The following is a 19575-nucleotide window of genomic DNA, read 5'->3' on the forward strand; positions in this document are numbered from 1 at the left end:
AAATTTTCCCTCTGTGAAAGACCATGTAAAGGGAATGAAAAGACAAGCTACAGACTAGGCAAAAGTATTTGCAAATCACATGTCTGACAAAAAATTAGTATCTAGAAAATATAAAGAACTCTCAAAACTCAACAGTAAAAATACAATCCAAATTAAAAACAGGCAAAAGACAGGAATAGACATTTCACTGAAGAGGATCAACAAATGGCAAATAAGCACATGGAAAGATGTTCAACACTAGCCGTCAGGGAGGTGCAGATTAAGCCACAATGATATATCACCATACACCAAGCAGAATGGCTAAAATTTAAAAAAAAAAAAGTAACACACCAAATGTGGTGTGGACAAACTAGATCACTCGTACATTGCTGGTGGGAATGTAAAACAGTACAGCCACTCTAGAAAACAGTTTTGCAGTTTCTTTAAAAACTAAACATGCAACTACCACACCATCCAGCAACTGCCCTCTTATGCATTTATCCCAAAGAAATGAAAACATGTTCACACACAAAATAATCTATACACAAGCACTCATAGCAGTTTTTTCAAAATAGCCAAAAATGGAAACAGCCCAGGTGAATGGGTAAACTGTGGTACATCCATGCCAAGGAATAACAGTCCCCAATAAAAAAGAATAAGTTATTGATATACACAAAAATGTGGATGAATGAATCTTCAAGGAATTATGCTGAGAGAAAAAAGCCAACTCTAAAAGATTACGTATTGTATGACTCAATTCATACAACATTTTTTTTCTTTTTTTATCTTTTTATTTTTGGGGGGAAGATTGGCCCTGAGCTAATGTCTGTTGCCAATCTTCCTCTTTTTTTGCTTGAGGAAGACGGTCCCTGAGCTAACATCTGTGCCAGTCTTCCTCTATTTTGTACGTGGGAAGCCTTCACAGCATGGTTTCATGAGCGGTAGGTAGGTCTGCGCCCAGGATCTGAACCTGCGAAGCCCGGGCTGCTGAAGCAGAGCGCACGAACTTCACTACAATGCCACTGGGCCGGCCCCCACTCATATAACATTTTTTAAATGATAAAATTTTAGAAACGGAGAATGTGTTACTAGGTGGCAGGAGCAGGAATGAGGGAGATACTGAAGGGAGGTGGATGTGGATGTAAAAGGACAACACACAGAGTCCTTGTGCTAATGGAACTGTTCTGTATCTTGAAGGTGGTGGTAGATACATGAACCCACACGTGATAAAACTGCATAGAACTAAATACATACACAGAAATGAGTACAAACAAAACTGAGAAACTCTGAACTGATCAGTGGATCGTACCAATAATGTCATTATCCTGGCTGATTTTGCAAGATGTTACCACTGAGGGAAACTGGATACAGGGTACATGGGATCTCTCTGTACTATTTCTTACAACTGCATCTTGCAATCTACAATTATCTCAATAAAAATTTCAATTAAAACAAAAAAATTTACATAGGTATTAAGGTGAGACACCTTGCACATTTCATATTCATAATAAAACTCTGAAATGAAAATTTTATGAGTTGTTAAGCAACATACATGTATATTTCCTACCATGTTGGGTTCCAACAAGCAAACCTATCACGTAAAATTTCTCTTATATGGCATACTTCTACATACTCTGCAAAAGAAAAGGCCTCCATATTTTTTTACTTTTGTCGACACTGTTACATCTTCAAAACATTAATAAAGTGGTCAAATATCAATTATTTGCTATTCAATGAAATGTCACTTCTGGGTGAAAGATTTCTCATATTTATTGAGTCCCCTACCCCAATCTCAGGTTGTTTCTACTTTGCAATGAGTCTGACAAGAGGTGAAGTTTTCTGAGCTTTCAGGATGTTGACAGGGATTTCTTCTCGGTGTTGTTTCTCTGATGTTTAGTGAAGTCAGGATTCAGGTGAAAGGTTCCATTAAAGTCACAGGGTTTCTCCCTGGTGTGTGTCCTCTGATGTGTTGTAAGGGATGACTTCTGGTAGAAGGTTTTCCCACATTCATTACATTCATAGGGCTCCTCTCCTGTGTGGGTTCTCTGATGTACTGTGAGGGATGACTTGTGGTAGAAAGTTCTCCCACATTCATTACATTTATGAGGTTTCTCTCCTGTATGTGTTTTCTGATGTTCTCTCAGTTTCATTTTCACAGAGGATTTCCCACATTCATCATATTCATAGAGTTTCTCTCCTGTGTGAGTTCTCTGATGATTAATGAAGTTTGGCTTCTGGGAGAAAGTCTTCCCACATTCCCTACATTCATAAGGTTTCTCCCTTGTATGTATTCTCTGATGTACTGAGAGCTGACCCATCACTGAAGGCTTTCTGACATGTCCTACATTCATAGGGTTTCTCCCCTGTGTGTGTTCCCTGATGTACTGCAAGGCCTGACCTATATGAAAAATTTCTCCCACATTTGGTGCATTCATAGGCTTTCTCCCCTCTGTGTATCCTCTGATGTAGGACAAGAGGTTTTCCCACATTTACTACATTCACAGAGTTTTTCTCCTATATCTGTCTTCTGATTTGTAGGAAGCATTGGCTTCTTGCAAAACGAAGTAACATATTGGTTAATTTTACAGACTTTCTTTCCTATATGTGTTTCTTGATGCTGAATGAAATTTGGCATCTTGCAGAATACTTCCCAATCTTCAATACAGTCAAAGGTTTTCTCTCCTTTATACATTCACTGAAGGAGTGACTTCTTGCTGAAACTATTCTCACTTTCAATACACTCATAGTATTTCTTCCCCATGACTCTATGGTGTTTATTTAGAGCTGAATTCTCACCAACACCACCTTTCACAGTCTTTAAATTCACAGTGACTTTCCCTTGTATGAGTTCCCTGATGAACAATGAATGTTGGTCTATCAGAAAAGGTTCTCACATGTTCATTATATTCACAGGGTTTCTCCCACGAGCATGCTCTCTTATGGGTAATGAAAGTTGCCCCCTCACGGAAGGCTTTCCCACATTCATTATATTCAAAATATTCCTTCAGAGCTTGAATATCCTGATGCTGAAATAGGTCCTCATTTTGACTGATAGCTTTCCCACTTCTATCATATTTTAAAAGTTTCTCTCTGGAATGAGAATTCTTGTGCTTTGTACAGAGGCGCAATTTCTCATGTGCATTAAACTTGTCAACCTTCCTTACAAAGGACTTTCTATTACTAATAATTAATTCTGAAATATAATTCAAACTGATTCCATATGAGTCACATTTACCAGCTATTTTTCTGGATAGAACAGAGTTTGTGTCCAGATAAAATGTTTTTTCCTAATACAGTATTTCCCTCCTTAGCCAGTGTTTTGTTGTTGAGAAAATCAACTTTACACAAAGGCTGGTTTTACTTTTCCTGGCTCTTCTCCATCAGGTCAACTATGCAGAAGTCTAGAAATTAAAATAACTTACTATAGTTTACAAACGTTAACACATTTCTTATGAAAGGAAGACATATTCATATGTCTTATAGCCAAGTCTTTGGCTGGGAAAGTAATCCCAAGGGTACACTGCCTTGCTCCCCTAAGTCTGGAAAAAATAACTTGCAGTAGTGGAAAATGACTGGTAAATCTGGCAACAAAACACAATAATTCGGCACTTCAAAAATGCTTATTGTGGGGATCATTTTGCAATATATACAAATATCAAATCATTATGTTGTACATCCGAAACTAATATAATGTTGTATGTCAATTATACTTCAATATAAAAAATGTGACATTCAAAAGTGGATAGAATTTGAAATAAACACAAACAAGCAATAAATGAAAAATGTTTGGATGACTGCTTGATGCTGGGATGGGGAACCTCACAGAGAATAGGATCAGCCTAACAACTCAACAAATACTAAGTAGAATCACAAGGAAAATTAATAGACAGTGATGGTGAGGGGAGATATCAAAGGAACAATTAGATTTAGAACAATTAGGTCAGGATCTAGTCATTATCTCCTGAAGCAAGAGCCTCACTAATGTACACGCTTACAACCTCATCCCTCTCTTTTCTATTCCGTATAACACCATCAAATTAAATTTCCGAAAGTGCTCATTTCCATTAGAGTTAAAAGGAAAATTCTATTGCCTGGGCTATATTTGCATTCTCACTGGGATTCACAAGGAATATTAATGTCCAAACGAACTACACCTTCAGGTTGTTCTTATAACAGGATCAGATGTACATCTTTATTCATCTAGGATATCATCATCTAAAACTTACAGTCTGAGAATCCACTTATACAACCAATTATACCATGCTTCTACCTGTCTCTTTACATTCATCTTCTGTTTGTCTAATAATTGTGAAAAGTCTTCTCAATTTTCTACTCTTTGCAATTAAAGGCAGAAGATAAAAATTCTGAATTCTCAACTATGTTCAATGAAGGCTAAAAAAAGAAAGAAATGACAAATAAGGTGTCTCCAGACTTCTTTCATACCTTCATCACAATTGATGCAGAACTTCAGAGAACTCAATAAGAAAACTGAAGGGTGGTATAACAATGAAGATTTACTTCACTATTGTATTATCCTTTTAAGAAATTCCATTATTTTTCTATTTTCTTATATTTTAGTCTGTTTTAGCACGGTTGTACTAACTGACGAGTAGTGTTAAAATAATTGCTAGGGTGATAGAAAAACATTTCAAAGTATGTTAAAATTAGATGACAACAATCCTATGTTTCTTAGATTTACAAATGGGACCAAGTCATCCATCTGGAAATTGCAAGATAAAATAAGTTTTATTCAATTAAAAAATAAGTAAATTCTCTCTTTGTTCATTCAGGTTAAAATTTTATTTTAATTCATAATTATAAGAGATTATGAAAGATATAAAATATCAATCCTTGCAAATAGAACTGCTTCAAAAAGAAACTCAAAAACTAAAATTGGGTACACTGAAACCCTGATGGTACACCAAGGGTTAATATTCCATTTTGTTTAATATTTGAAGTATATCACTCTTCCTTTTTATATTCTAGTAATAGAATATTCCCTTACTCCTTTTTATATTTCATGTGTACTTTTCAAACACCATATACCTAGATTTGTAAAATTCCAAATTGACAATATTTGTCTTTTAACAACAGGATTTAGTCCCTTTGAATGTACTGTAATTACTGGATTATAATATCTGGATTGGTTTCCTCTGTTTCATTTACAGTTCCCACTTGTTCTAATTTTCACTTGCTCCCCAGCCCCCCCCCCCCCCACCCCGGCTTCATTGTCCTTTTTTGGTCTGATCCAATATATTTTTGGTGATTTTTTTTCTTTTCCATTTTCTTCCCTTTAAAAGTTTAGAAGTTACCTATCATTTTCTTTTAGCATTTATTCATTAAATTTTACCATTTATATTTAAGTCAACATTTCTTCTAAACAATAAAAGGATTTAAGAACATGAGTCAAATCAACTGGCAAATTATTTACATGCTATCATTTGTCAATATTTTACTTTTGTCATTTTTATACCCAACAGAGCAAACATTACTACTATTTTACACAGACAATATTGTTTGAGTTTACCTATATCTTTACTTATTTCCTCCCCAAACTGCTTCTCCCCAAGTTTCCCCATCTCAGTTGATGGTATTATCAGGTGTCCAGTGCCTAGGGAAAAAAATCTTTGAGTTTTTCTCTTGATTATTCTCTTTTTCTTGTATGCACAATCCAATCTAAGAGCAAATCCTGTTTTGGCTACAACTTCAAAATATAGCAAGAATCCAACCATGTCACTTGACATTCATGATTCCCAAGCCAGTGTAAGGCGGCAGGATCCCTTACACGGAGTACTGCTAACTGCCCTCCTTGACTTTACTCTTACCCTCCTCCTCGCCCCTCTGTCAGCATTTCCACTGCACAGCAGTCGAGACACACATGAATCAGATCAGCACATGTGCTCCTGTGCTCAACACCTTCCAATAGCTCCATCTCAATCAGAATAAAATTAAGGAGCTTACAATAGCGAGCACGGCCAAAGATAACAAAGGCCCAACTACCTCTCTGACATCATCTCTAACGCCCTCCCCATCACTCACTGACCTCTATCCAGCCTGGCACGCACCATCCTGTCCTGCACACCCTAAACACTCTGGCCTCAGGATCCTGGTACAGGGTATACCATCTGGCCAGAATATTCAAAATCTACTGCCTTACTCCATTCAAATCTGTTCATTATTATACTGAACCTCAAAGAGGCTCTCCCTGACCACACTTTCACAAACAGCACCACATTTCATTCTCTTTATCACTGAAACAGTCATCATATCGTTAACAGCTGTAGCCCCAGCACACAGACGAAAGTGGCATACAGTAGATGCCAATTTAATAATTATTGAAGGAATACATAATATATGATTAAAAGAAGACAACTAAAATTGATGCAGAAAGAATAATCAAATATCTAAAACAAGAGGGGCAAGGATTGGATTTTTGGAAGAAAACAAAAGGGACCATTTAGCTGTTATCTGTCAGTGTGATATATGCATCTGGGGCACGGTGGCCAATTATTCTCAGCCACTTCCAAAGTTCCTTTAACTCTAAAAAGAGTTTCCTGAAAATTTCAAAGATGCCAACATCTGAACTAAGTCCCTAACATCCAATTTCTCCCTGGGTTACAGCATCCTCTGTACTCACTCACTCACCTGGGCCTCTGGGTTTGGGACTCTTCCTCTAATATCCACGGCTCTTCTCCATGCTCCAATTTGAAAATCACTTCTGGTTTGGTAACACAATACCCTGTGAATGGGAAATGACACAGGACTTGGACCAGGTAGCATGAGGTTCGAGATTTTTAAAGGAGGACAAAGGTGCGCCTGCAGAAAAATAGGTCCACTTGAACATTTCACTGGAGAAGAGAACACAAATTGTTCTTCTTTTCTTTCTTCTTCTTCTTCTTTTTTTTTTTAGTGAGGAAGATTGGCCCTGAACTAACATCTGTCACCAATCTTCCTCTTTTTGCTTGAGGAAGATTGTCGCTGAGCTAACATCCGAGCCAATCTTCCCCTATTTCGTACATGGGACACTGCCACAGCACGGCTTGATGAGTGGTGTATAGGTCTGCGCCCAGGATCCAAACCCACCTACTCCAGGCCACTAAAGCAGAGCACACAAACTCAAACACTATGCCACCGGGCTGGCCCCATAAATGTTCTTCATAGTGCCTGAAAGGGATCAATTGCCTTTGACTCTGGAATTTCAAATCTATAAATCACTAATCTCTACAAAGAAACCACATATATCAGCAGAGAAAAAGGAAAAAATGTTATTTGGAGTTACAAATTATACATTCCCTACCCCCTGAGACGAGGTGGCTGTAGTTCTCCAGCATCACGTCCCTGTACAGGGTCCTCTGAGCAGGGTCCAGGTGCCACCACTCCTCCTGGGCGAAGTCCACAGTCACGTTCTTGAATGACACTGACCCCTGAAACAACACATTTGTGTTCAATCTATAGTGACGAGAACTGGACAGCATGCAACATGTTGGAGATCTAACACATTATCATGTTCACAGCTAATAGTTGCAGAGAAAAAGCTATATAGGATCTCTTCTGTCAGTATTACATGTTGTGGGAAAATAAGAAATCACAGTACAAGGACTTGCCAGTGTATTAACTTCTTAATTCTTACAAACAGTATACAAGGTCCTGCCAATGTGACAGGAACTGTCCCAATTTCTGGGAATGTAAACATGAATAAAGAATAATTCTGTTCTCAAGTGGTTTATAATCAGGTCAGAAAACATTTAAACATATATATCTGCAATAAATTTTCCAAAAGCAATACTACAAGTCTCTGAAAGGTAGACAGGTAGTTGCGAAAAGGGAAGAAAAGCTAAGTTCAAAATGGAACTTAACGTAATATCAGGTTGAGCTTTATTGAGGAGTAAAGCTGTAAGTCTTGATACATAAATCATGTGTTCTTTATAAATATGAGCCAACTACGTAGATAAGGCATAGCAGCACTAAAAAATATTTGATAAGTTAATGAAAATGCATGATAGCAGAATAGGGCTTGAGATGTATCAAGATAAAGCCTCAAAGATATAATCAGAAGCGAGATTAAAAGTAACTGGAGACATGTTCCTACAGTTAGGGGTTCCAGAATATTTGATCTTTTACCCCTTAATTAAAATATGAGCACTCTCCCAGCATAGTTATTTATACGTTTATATGTACGTAAAATCTCATTCTTATTTTTTTTAATACAAATATCTGCATATAGATATGCTAGCAATTCCTTCCCACACTCCAACAGCTTTTCTCAGGCAGCCCCTGGGACAGTGTTCTCAAAGTGTGGACATAAGTCAACAACAGTGGCATCACCCGGGAACTTGTTAGAAATCCAAATTCTCAGGCCCCATCCCAGACCTACCATGGTGGCCAGCTTCCAAAATGGTCATCAGTGATTCTCACTTCCTGCGATTCATGCCCTTGTGCAATCCTCTCCCACATTAAATAGGGCTGACCTCTGTAACCAATAGGATGTTGCAGAAATCACAGAATATCACTAATGAGGTCACGTCACAGAGGAATATTGTTGCTTCCACTTTGTTCCTTCTTGGATCACTGCCTCTGGGGAAAGCCAGCTGCCATGTCATGAAGACAGTCAAGCAGCCCTATGGAGAGGTCCACCTGGGGAGAAAATGAAGCCTTCTGCTGAACAGCAGCACTAATCTGCCAGGTATGTGAGCGAGCCAATATGGAAGCAATTCCTCCAGGCCCAGTCAAGCCTTGAGATGGCTGCAGCCTCATGAGACCCTAGCCAGAATTACCCTGCTTTGAAACCACTTGTAAATAGGTGACCCAGTAAAACTACATTAGATAGTAAATGTTTGTTGTTGTCTTAAGCTGCTAAGTTTTTGGATAATTTCTTACATAGCATTAGATAACTAATACATCTAATAAACAGATACTCTGAGGATGAGACTTAACAAAGAGAGTTTTAACAAGCCCTTCAGGTATTTTGATAGACACCAAAGCTTAAAAACCACTGACTGAGAGCAGGAGTTGAAAAACTTCTCTTTAAAGAGCCAAATAATAAATACTGTAAGCTTTGAAAGCCACAGAATCCCTGTCACAACTACTCAACTCTGTCATTGTAACATGAGAGCAACCAGACACCTTGTAAACATATGGGTATGTCCATGTTCCACTAAAATTTTATGCAGAAAAAGAAGTGGCATGTCAGATTTAGTCTATGTGCCACAATTTGCTAAACCCTGATCTAGAAAATAGGCGAGAAAAGTAAAATATGGTAATATCAAATTTAAACTCATAAAATACACTCTAAATGCAAGAGAAACTGCCTCTTGAATGATTAACATGTAATTTAACAAGCTCCCAGGTGATGTTCATGCTGCTGCTGATTCTGAATGCATGCTTTTAGACCACCAAGGTAGGAGATAGAGCCCCACTTTTGAAATCACGGATGCAGATAACAGAGTCAATGAAGAGGTGAAATGAACTCTAGAGTTACATGTCCAAATATGCATTTCAGGAGCAATGATGCAGAGTTGGGCTAAACAATAAGGTAACCCATAGCCACACATATTACCAAGCAAAGGAAATGTGGCTAGGGGAAACAGAGGTACGCTATAAGTATAAAATACAGACCAGATTTCAAAGATAGTACAAAAAAATGTAAAAGATTTTATTAATTGTGTTTTTCTAATATTGATTACATGTTGAAATGATATTTTGAATATGCTGAGTTCAATTAAATACACTAAAATTAATTTCACTTGTTTCTTTTCTACTTTTTTTAAAGTGGCTACTAGAAAACTTTAAATTACATACGTGGCTATTCTATTAATCAGCACTGATCTAGAAGAATAGTGAAGAACGGGTTAAGGAAAAAAGGAAGGAAAGGACCAGGATGAGAGTTGACCCCCTAATCCAGGGGCTAATAATGGAGAGGTAGAATAGAGACTTGATGCAACAGAAAAAGAAAATCAATTCCCTGATTCATGGAACAGAGGGAAAGACAGGGAAACTACCTCCCAGGGTGTCTTTATGAGGATCCAGGTAAATCCAGGTGCCATTTGCAAAGACTGGGAAGCAGAGAGAAAGCGGTTGGGCAGAAATAAGAGTCAGAGAGCTCTTGGACATGTTCTGCTCGAAGGGTCTGTGGAATAGGCAGACAGAGATCTCCAGGAGGCAGCTGGATGTGCGGTCCTGAAGCTCAGGAGTGAAGCCCAAGATGAAGGTGAGGAAAGGGAGTCACTGGCATTTGGTGGTAAGTGAAACCAGCAGTGAATCAGATGGTTCCAAGGAAAGAGACTGAGGACGTAAAAGTACAAGTACAGGACGTGAGGGAACTCCGCACAGGATCCTGGAAGAACAGGCCATGAAAATGAGAAAAAAATTATCTGAAAGGTAAAAGTAAAACTAGTAACCTACATTAATAAACATACAGTTCTTCACTTACAGAAAATGAACAGAAAATGAAGCAGCAGAGCTATTTTAGGAAAACCAAGGGCATAACATAAGAACTAAGATAATCAAAATAACCAAACACACAAAAAACAAAACTGCAGCAAGAAATGGAAAAAAATCTTCTAATTCCAATGGTAAACTCACATTTAGAGAGAGAGCAGAAAACTGTTTAAAGAACTGAATTCAATTACAAAGAATCAAAGAACAAGAAAAAGTCCTCAAAAATTAAAAACTGACTGCTGAATTGTGAAAACCAAAACTCTTAACTGAAGGCCTAACATATAACAGACATAAACGAAAAATTGGGCAAATCTTCTAGAACATATGACAAAGGACAGAGACTGGTGAGTACACATGGGAGATCTCAAGATGATTGAGCCTTCTTTCCTGGGCATATAAAATAGTGACAGAGTCCAGTCCAAGATGGTGACATAGGAGGCTCTTGAACTCACCTCCTTCAATGGACACACTGATCGACAGCAACACACAGAGCAAATCCTTCTGAAAGAAATCCAGAATCTAGCCGAGTGACTCCTACACAACGAGCGAATAAGAATATACCCACGTCGAAATGCATAGGAAACACTGAGACACAACCTTACGACAAACCCCACCCCCAGAACAGTCCCACACCATCAGGAACAAACTCTCAACTCTAAGCTTCTCTCTGAGGAGCAAAGGTTATGGACACCACATTTAGTGCCTCAACTTTTAAGACTCCCACCTGAGGGCATCAATGCAAATAACCAATAACCAATCTATAGATAAGACAGATAAGGTGAGATTTACTTGAGCCAAGCTGAGGACTAGCCCGGTAGGGCAGTCTCCACAAAGGAAGAAAGTGTTCCGGAGAAGCATGGTTTACAACATAGTTTTATACATTTTTAGAACAAGGAACATACATCAAACACGTCCAGGATACATATTCACCAAAGTTTCAAAGAGATATTTAGTTATAGATTAGCAGGTCAACATGACCCTGATGACTGGAAAAGGAAACTATTTCAGGGGTACTGATACTGGTGCTACTGGCATCATAGGAAAGGCAGTATGCATCCTTATCTTCAAAGAGTGCCTTCTTTTACTTTGAGATAATGTTTAGTGCATCCTTATCTTTAATGGTTAAAGCAGATGTACAATGTATGTCTGATAGGCCATAAGGAAGGCTTCTTTAGTTCAGGCCAAATCAGGTTCAAACCAGAATAAGCTACCCCATATACCTCAATATGTGAAGTTTTCTTATCAAAGGATAGGCCCTCAAAACAGTGAGCTCTGAAAGCAGACAGGGCTTGCATCCACTAGAACCACAAGACTATGGCAAACAAAGAAACAGTTCTTAAAGGGCTCCTGAGACTTGCCTCGGCCATCCCCCAAGGGCTCAGCGCAGAGGGAGCACACAGAAGGCCAGTCTCCCAGTCTTTCCCTGAAAGAGGCTATCTGCATACTTTAAAAGCTGCTGCCCGAGGACCAGACATCTAATTTAGCATGCATCTAGGAGCTAACTCCAATGCTCCCAGCAAACTGGGGAAGCCATAAGACATCACTCTGCCTTCTTCCTGAAGCCCACTCCAAATTGCCAATATCTCCCCAGAAAGAGCTTGGACACACGTCTGGCAACCCAGCTTTTACAGCTGCTGCCCAAGGGACAGGCCCCTGGATTGCCTGGCTCTGATATCCACCAGGGCTTGCATTCACAAGACCCACAGGACTATAGTAAACAAAAGAAAGAGTTCTAAACTGTGCAGGAGCACACACCTCCACCCTCCTACCCCCCAGGACTATATACCCAAGCCCACTGCAGAGGGAGCATGCAAAAAAGCCATCTCCAGTTTTTCCTTGAAATGAACCTAACTACATACTTTCCCAGCTGCTGTCTGAGGATCCAGCCTCCAATCAGCCTTCATCTATGTGCTGACTGAGATCCTCTCCTTTGGTGCACTGACAGGTCTTGGTGTGCCCTCGACTACAGGGAGCCACTAAGAACAAAGAAGGTGGCTTGGACAATCTCAAAGGTTTGAAAGACCCTTGAATGGTGGCGAGGATATGGAGAAAAAGTAATCCTTGTGCACTGTTGGTGGGGATGTCAACTGGTGCAGCCAGTATGGAAAACACTATAGAGGTTTCTCAAAAAATTAAAAATAAAACTATCATATGATCCAGCAATCCCACTTCTAGGTACATATTCAAAGGAAAAGAACACAGATATCAAAGTGATATCTACACTCCCATGTTCACTGCAGCATCATTCACAATAGCCAAGATATAGAAACAACTTAAGTGTCCATTAACAGATGAATGGACAAAGAAATGTGGTATATATATATATATATATATATATATATATATACAGTAGAATATTATTCAGCCATGAGAAAGAAGGAAATCCTGCCATTTGGGACAACATGAATGGACTTTGACAGCATTATGCTGGGTGAAATATGTCAGACAGAGAAAGACAAATACTGCACGGTATCACTTATACGTGGAATCCAAAAAAAAATCAAACTTAGAAACAGAGAATAGAAAAGAGGTTGCCAGGGGCTAGGGGTGGTAGAAACAGAGATAGGTTGGTAAAAGGTACAGATTTTCAGCTATAAGATAAGTTAGATCTAAGGATCTAATGTATAACATAGTGACTATAGTTGATAACACTATATTGTATAAACGAAATTTACTGAGAGTAGAACTTAAACGTTCGCACAAAAAAATAAAATAAATATGTGAGGTGATGTGATAATTAACTGGATGGGGAAGTCCTTTCACAACATGTATATATATCAAATCATCACAATGTACACTTTAAATATCTTAATATTTTATTTGTCAATTACACCTCAATAAAGCCGAAAAAAATCTTAAATAAAATAGTAACAGTTTTCTAGTTCATGAGAAACACTGGGACACATGCCTAATTAAAAGACTGCGATTTAATTTTAAGATTATAGAATGCTGGCCTCTCTACAACTTCACACAACATCAACAGGCTCCAGAGCGACAACAGTGGATCACAGCTGTGGATCAGAGCCGAACAGTTTCAAGACACAGCAGGACACAGGGAGGCCCAAAGTCAAAGCGGAGAGTCAAAAACAAGGACACTAAAGGAATTTGAACCCTCTGGCAACTACAGCTACAAAAAACATGAAACACAGCCCAACTCCTAGCCAGAGGAACATAAATCCTCACACGAGAAACCTCAGTTCTATTACCAGACCCATGTCCAGCTTTCAAGAAAAAATTGCCAAGCATACCAAAAAGCAAGAAAAAACACACTCAGAAGAGACAAAGTAATCATCAGAACCAGACTCAGATACGGCACAGATGTGGGGATTATCAGATAGGGAATTTAAAATAACTATGACTAATATGTTAAAGAGTTAAGTGAAAAAATTAGACAACATTCAAGAACAAATGAGTAACGTAAGTAGAGAAATAGAAATTCTAAGAAAAAAATCAAAAGGAAATGCTAGAAGTCAAAACCACAGTAATAGAAGTGAGGAATGCCTTTGACGGGCTCATCACACAACAAGCGGAGGAAAGAATCAGTGAGCTTGAAAACAGGTCAACAGAAACTTCACAAACTGAAACGGGAGGAGAAAAAGAATGAAAAAACAGAACCTCCAAGAACTGTGGACAACATCAAAAGGTATAATATATGCATAATTAGAATATCAGCAGAATAAGGAACAGAGTAGAAGAAATATCTGAAGTAATAACGACCAAAAACACCCAAAAATTAATGACAGATCCAGGAAGCTCAGAGAATACCAAACAGGATAAATAAAACCATATTATAGTTAAACTGCAGAAAACCAAGGACGAAGGGAAAATTCTTGAAAGAAGTGAAGAGGTTGTGGGGCAGGGAGGTTGGAGAAGTATGAACCTTACCTACAAAGGAAGAATGATAAGAATTGCAACAGACTTCTCAGAATCCAGGCAAGAAGAAAGTAAAGTGAAACGTCCAAAGTGTTGAAAGAAGAAAACCATCAACCTAGAATTAATGAAAAAGACACACTGAGGCATACATTTATATAACTCTGAAAGACAAGGATAAACTCTTACAAGCTTTCAGAGGAAAGACCAGCTGACTCAGAAAGTAAAGAGAAGTATATCTTAGCTTCAGATATCTCCGCTGCAGTGGTGAAAACAAAAAGACAATGAGATTAGGAGAAAAGAATTTCAATCCAGGAATCCCACACACAAATAAATTATCTTTCATATGACAGACCCCAAACCAGATGCATTCAAATGAGCAGGGCCTCGGGGAATAAATCACCCTCGTAAGCTCTGCAGAGAAAACACTGAGGAGGTACCAACAAGCTGTCAAACAAATCTCAAGCAAGGGGAAAGTGAAGAGGAGGGGAAGGAGTGGGAAACAACAGATCTTGTTATTGATATGTGGTTACAACTAGATGGGTAATAGTAACATGATTTGAAATGTATAACATAACGTTAAAGACCACCTCTTGAAACAGAAGAGATTCTCCATAAGGGAAGAGCCAGTAATAGACTGATAAATTAGCAAAATGAAGGAGTCTGGGTGTGGTGTGGGGTGGACGGGTGGATTAGGGCTTTCTAAGGTCATCCAAGAGCAGCTGGAGGAGAAGGAGCAGTTATCACTACACCAGGGAGTGGCCGAGGAGCAGTGAAGTAATCCTGATACGTGAGTAGACAGAGGCTCAGTTACAATATTCAGGAGTGGGGTTGGTAGCTATGAGAACTGAAAACCAGAAAACTATCAAATTCACAGAGAAGAAAAATGAAATAATGAGAAATTTTAACAAGGCAGAAAAAGTAAAGATTCCGAAAAAGTATAATAATATAAATTATGATACATATTATTATATTATATTCAAATAGAATATTTAGTAAACTAAGGTAGATACATAAAACCAAAATATGAATTGTTGCAGAAAATGTGAATTAATATATTTCTTATCTGTTATATTGGTCTAAAAAACCAAAATGTTGCCATTTGTTGTTTACAAAAATAAGTCTAAAACAAAGAGATAAAGAATGGTGGAACACGAAGAAATGGACAAAATATTAAAAGAAAATGCAAATAAAAGAGAAACAAGCATGGCCTTATTTATATCAGATTAAGTAGAATTTGCAGCCCTAAACTTTCAATGGGGCAAAGACAGATACCATATAATGATAAATAGTAAAATTAATCAAAGTTTAAGTCAAATCTGCATGTATCTAAATAAAGGAAAAACTGCTACAATTACAAGGTAATTTGGTTAAAGAAAACAAAGCACAATTACAGTGAGACATAATCTCTCTCAATAAGAACTATCCAGTGGAGTTTATTTAACTTTCATGTTCAGGTAGCTAATAATGACAGCAAAAATTCATTGGGCACTTATTTAGAAGAGTACTTTTCAAAGAATATTTTAAATATACATTATCTCATATTCAGGACAAACCTATAACGTGAATAGTATTTTTCCCCATTTAACAGATAAGAAAATTGAGGCAGAAAAAGATTACCCAACTTCCCAAGGTCATCCTAAATTGGAACCAGGTCATTGACAATAAAGCTCCACTTACAATTATTATGTAATTCTGTGCTTTCGGAGAAACTAAGTTCTACAGATCAGAGGTTTTACAAGCTACTCTGTGTAATTATGACCTATAAAACCAAAATGAAAAAAAATCTTACCGAAAAGCCATTAACTCATAAAATGAGACATTCTCCAAATCAAAAACTTTAGATCAAAGAAAAGTAACCAACATCCAAATTACTACTTTCCTAGAAAGAAACAAAGGGGGAATTCATTACATGAAAACTTAAGAGCTACAACTAAAGCCATCACAGAGAAAACTTATTTTTAATTTATTTTTAAAACAAAGGCTGAAAATAATTATGAACTTTATATTTAGCTAAAAGAAATATGAAAAATAAAAACAAACCAAAGAAAACATGAAAAAATAAGGATAAAATCTAAAATTAATAAAATTAAAATAAAGCCAAAATTAATGAGGAAGACTGAAACTGAAAGCCTTTTTTTTAGTATGTCCCATAAAATGAGCAAAATTTGGGAGAAAAAAGTGGGAAAGTGGGAACAAATATACAACAGAGCTGAGAAAAGGCATATATCCACAAAGATGCAAGAACAGTAAAATTATAGGAGAATCATATGTGGCATTTCACAGCAATAATTTTCAGAACATAGAGGAGAAAACATTGTTTACTAGCAAAATTTTAACAAAATTGATTCCCAAAGAAGATCATCAGACCAATAATTAAACATGAGATTTGCAAATCCATTGATGATATAAAAACCAGGAGGACTAGAAATCTTTTCCCAGCCTTTCAAAAGGAGGTAAGTCACAATGTCATACACTGTTCCACAGAACACGGAGAGCTCCCAAATCATCAGTGAACTATGAGAATCTTAATACCAAAACCTTACAAAGTAGTACAACAACAACAAAACATAGGACAATTTCTCTTATAATGCTGAAGCAAGTATTCCTAATAAAATATTAGTTCAGGAGTATATTATAAAAACAATATATCACAACCCACTGGACTATGCAGTGGCTTTCTGTTGTTCACAGTGGACTTTCCACATAAAACATAGGGAATGCTCAATAAATTTTTTTAAATAAATGAAAGACCAAGACAGGTTTATTCCAATAATGTAAGGCCAGTTCAACAATAGGAAGCTTAAGCACCACGAGTCATTATATCAAAACATTAATCTGAGACACAAGATGAAAATCACTAGCTGATGGGCAATTAGATGCAACTTTTAAATTATGTGTTAGCAATAACCATTTAGTAATGGAAATGGAAGAAAAAAACCATTTGGGAATAATGAAAATGATAAATAGCTAGAAAGGTATATGATTTGGGTCAAAAATCATTGAAACGTAAGGAAAGAAATCACAGCTGTAATAGGACTTACATTCAGAAGATATAAAGAACTCTCACAACTCAATAATAAAAAGACAAATAACTCAATTAAAAAATGGGCAAAGCGGGGTCAGCCCTGTAGTGTTGTGGTTAAGTTCGGCGCACTCTGCTTTGGCAGCCCAGGTTCATGGGTTCGGATCCCCAGAACGGACTTATACCACTCATCAGCCGTGCTGTGGTGGCAACCCACATATACAAAGTGGAGGAAGATTGGCACAGATTGTTAGCTCAGGGCTAATCTTCCTCAAAAGTAAAATAAAAATAAAAAGTGGGCAAAGGTTTTTAACAGCCAGTTCTCCAAAGAACATACACAAATGACCATTAAGCACATGAAAAGATGCTCAACATCATTAGTCATTAGGGAAATGTAATCAAAACCACAATCAGATTCCACTTCACACCCACCAGAACGGCTACAATTAAAAGGATAGACAATAAGAAATATTGGCAAGGAAGTGGAGAAATTAGAACCCTCAGGTATTGCTGGTGGGAATATAAAAGTGCATTCACCAGAGAAAACTGTAGAGTGTGTGAGATGAGAAGTGCTATGTTAAAAAAACAAAGTGGACCAAGGTAAGGAGGATGGGAACACTGGGGGTTAGTGGAGCAATTTTAAGCTGGGAGTCTGTGTAGACCTCAGTGAGTAATGACACTTGAGCAAGGAGGAGAGGGAGTGAGCCACCAGTTTCCCTGGGGAAAGTGCACTCCAGGCAGAGGGTAATTTGGTACAAGGATGAAAGTGGCATTGTGCCTGGTATGTTTCGAGAAGAGCAAGAAGATAAGCAGGGATGGAGCAGAGTGATCAAAGAGCTAAGGAAGTGAGATTGGAGAAATAAGGGCCACATAACCTACTCTAAGAACGCTGGCTTTTACACAGAGAAAAATGTAGATGTTGAGCAGAGGAGTGACACAGAATAACCTGACTCATGTTCTACAAGGAACACTCTGGGTAATATGCTCAGGGGCCAGGCTTGAGCAGCAGCGAGGCCTGCTCCGTGACTATTCCCATAATCCAGAGAAGACAAGACCAATTACCCTGGCCTGGTCTTGGTAACTACAGTAGAGAGGATCAGAAGAGGTCAGACTCTAGATTAGATATAGGGCCCAGGGTGTTTTGCAACCAGTAAGAATATGGAGCATGAGGGATAAAAAACAAGTCAAAAAGATTCCAGGGCCAGCCCCGTGGCCAAGTGGTTAAGTTCATGTGCTCTGCTTCAGCGGACCAGGGCTTCATGGGTTTGGATCCTGGGCATGGACCTAGCACCACTCATCAGGCCATGCTGAGGCGGCATCCCACAAATCAGCCAGAACAACCCAAAACTAGAATATACAACTGTCTACTGGGCAGCTTTGGGGAGAAGAAGAAGAAGAAAAAAAGAAGATTCCAAAGGGTCTGCTACTAAACAAGAAGGGGAAGGCTCCCAAGGCAGTAGGTTTGGGAGGGGGTGCCCAGGAGGTAAGTTTTAGTCATGATGATTTGAGTCTACTAAACATTCAAGTGGAGATATAGAGGACAGTTAGATATACGCATCTCAAGTGCAGGGAGACATCTGTGCACCAGAGATTATCAGAAGTGGTCAGGCCACAAACAGTACTGATGAGAACACATGAAATCACCAAGGGAGGGCATCAGACAGTGAAAGGACGAGCCCCAAGGACTTTGCTCTGGGGCACACCAACATTCAGAGATAGGAAGAAACGGAGGAATCAGCAAACAATGAGAGAGAAGGGAAATTAAGCAAGTGTGGAAGCCAAGTGAATAAAGTGAATCAGAAGGAAAAAGTAACCAATGGTGTCAAATGTGGCTAAAGTGTCAAGTAAGACAGAGACTGAGACTTCACCACTGGATTTAGCAATGGAGGTCACTGAAAATATTAAGGGGTGGGATAGGGTTTTAAGCCTTTAGTTCCTATCAAGATGCTAAATTAGCACCATTGCTGGCTTCCTCCCTGAGGATCAACCCAAGGAGAAAGAGAGCCAGAAAGCAAAGTGAACTCTGAGCAACCCTTGGTGTGACTGTGGTTATCTGAACTGGTGTGTGTGAGCTGTGCTTTGCCCTGGAACAAAAAGGATCTGCTCCCAGCTGGGGATGACAAATGACAAACTGGGAAGAAACAACTACAACTTATATCATGTTCTAAAGGATAATTTCACTAATATAAAGAAATTAAATCTATAACTTAAAAACTTTCCATAAAGAAAATCTAGACCCTGGATAAACTAACTGGTGAATTTTT

The 19575-nt window shown here is 38.2% G+C and overlaps 1 protein-coding gene across 1 annotated transcript in view; it reads right to left on the reverse strand.

Annotated features, from left to right (window-relative positions):
• The window catches only part of ZNF487 (zinc finger protein 487), a 122269-nt gene that overhangs the window by 69340 nt on the left and 33354 nt on the right, over window positions 1-19575 (reverse strand). The window contains 2 exon segments of the mRNA XM_070519415.1: window positions 6625-6718; window positions 7277-7403. Coding sequence (XP_070375516.1) covers window positions 6625-6718; window positions 7277-7403 — 221 coding nt within the window.

The sequence above is a fragment of the Equus asinus genome, chromosome 2 (assembly GCF_041296235.1).
Source record: "Equus asinus isolate D_3611 breed Donkey chromosome 2, EquAss-T2T_v2, whole genome shotgun sequence".
In the NCBI taxonomy this organism is placed as follows: Eukaryota; Metazoa; Chordata; class Mammalia; order Perissodactyla; family Equidae; genus Equus; species Equus asinus.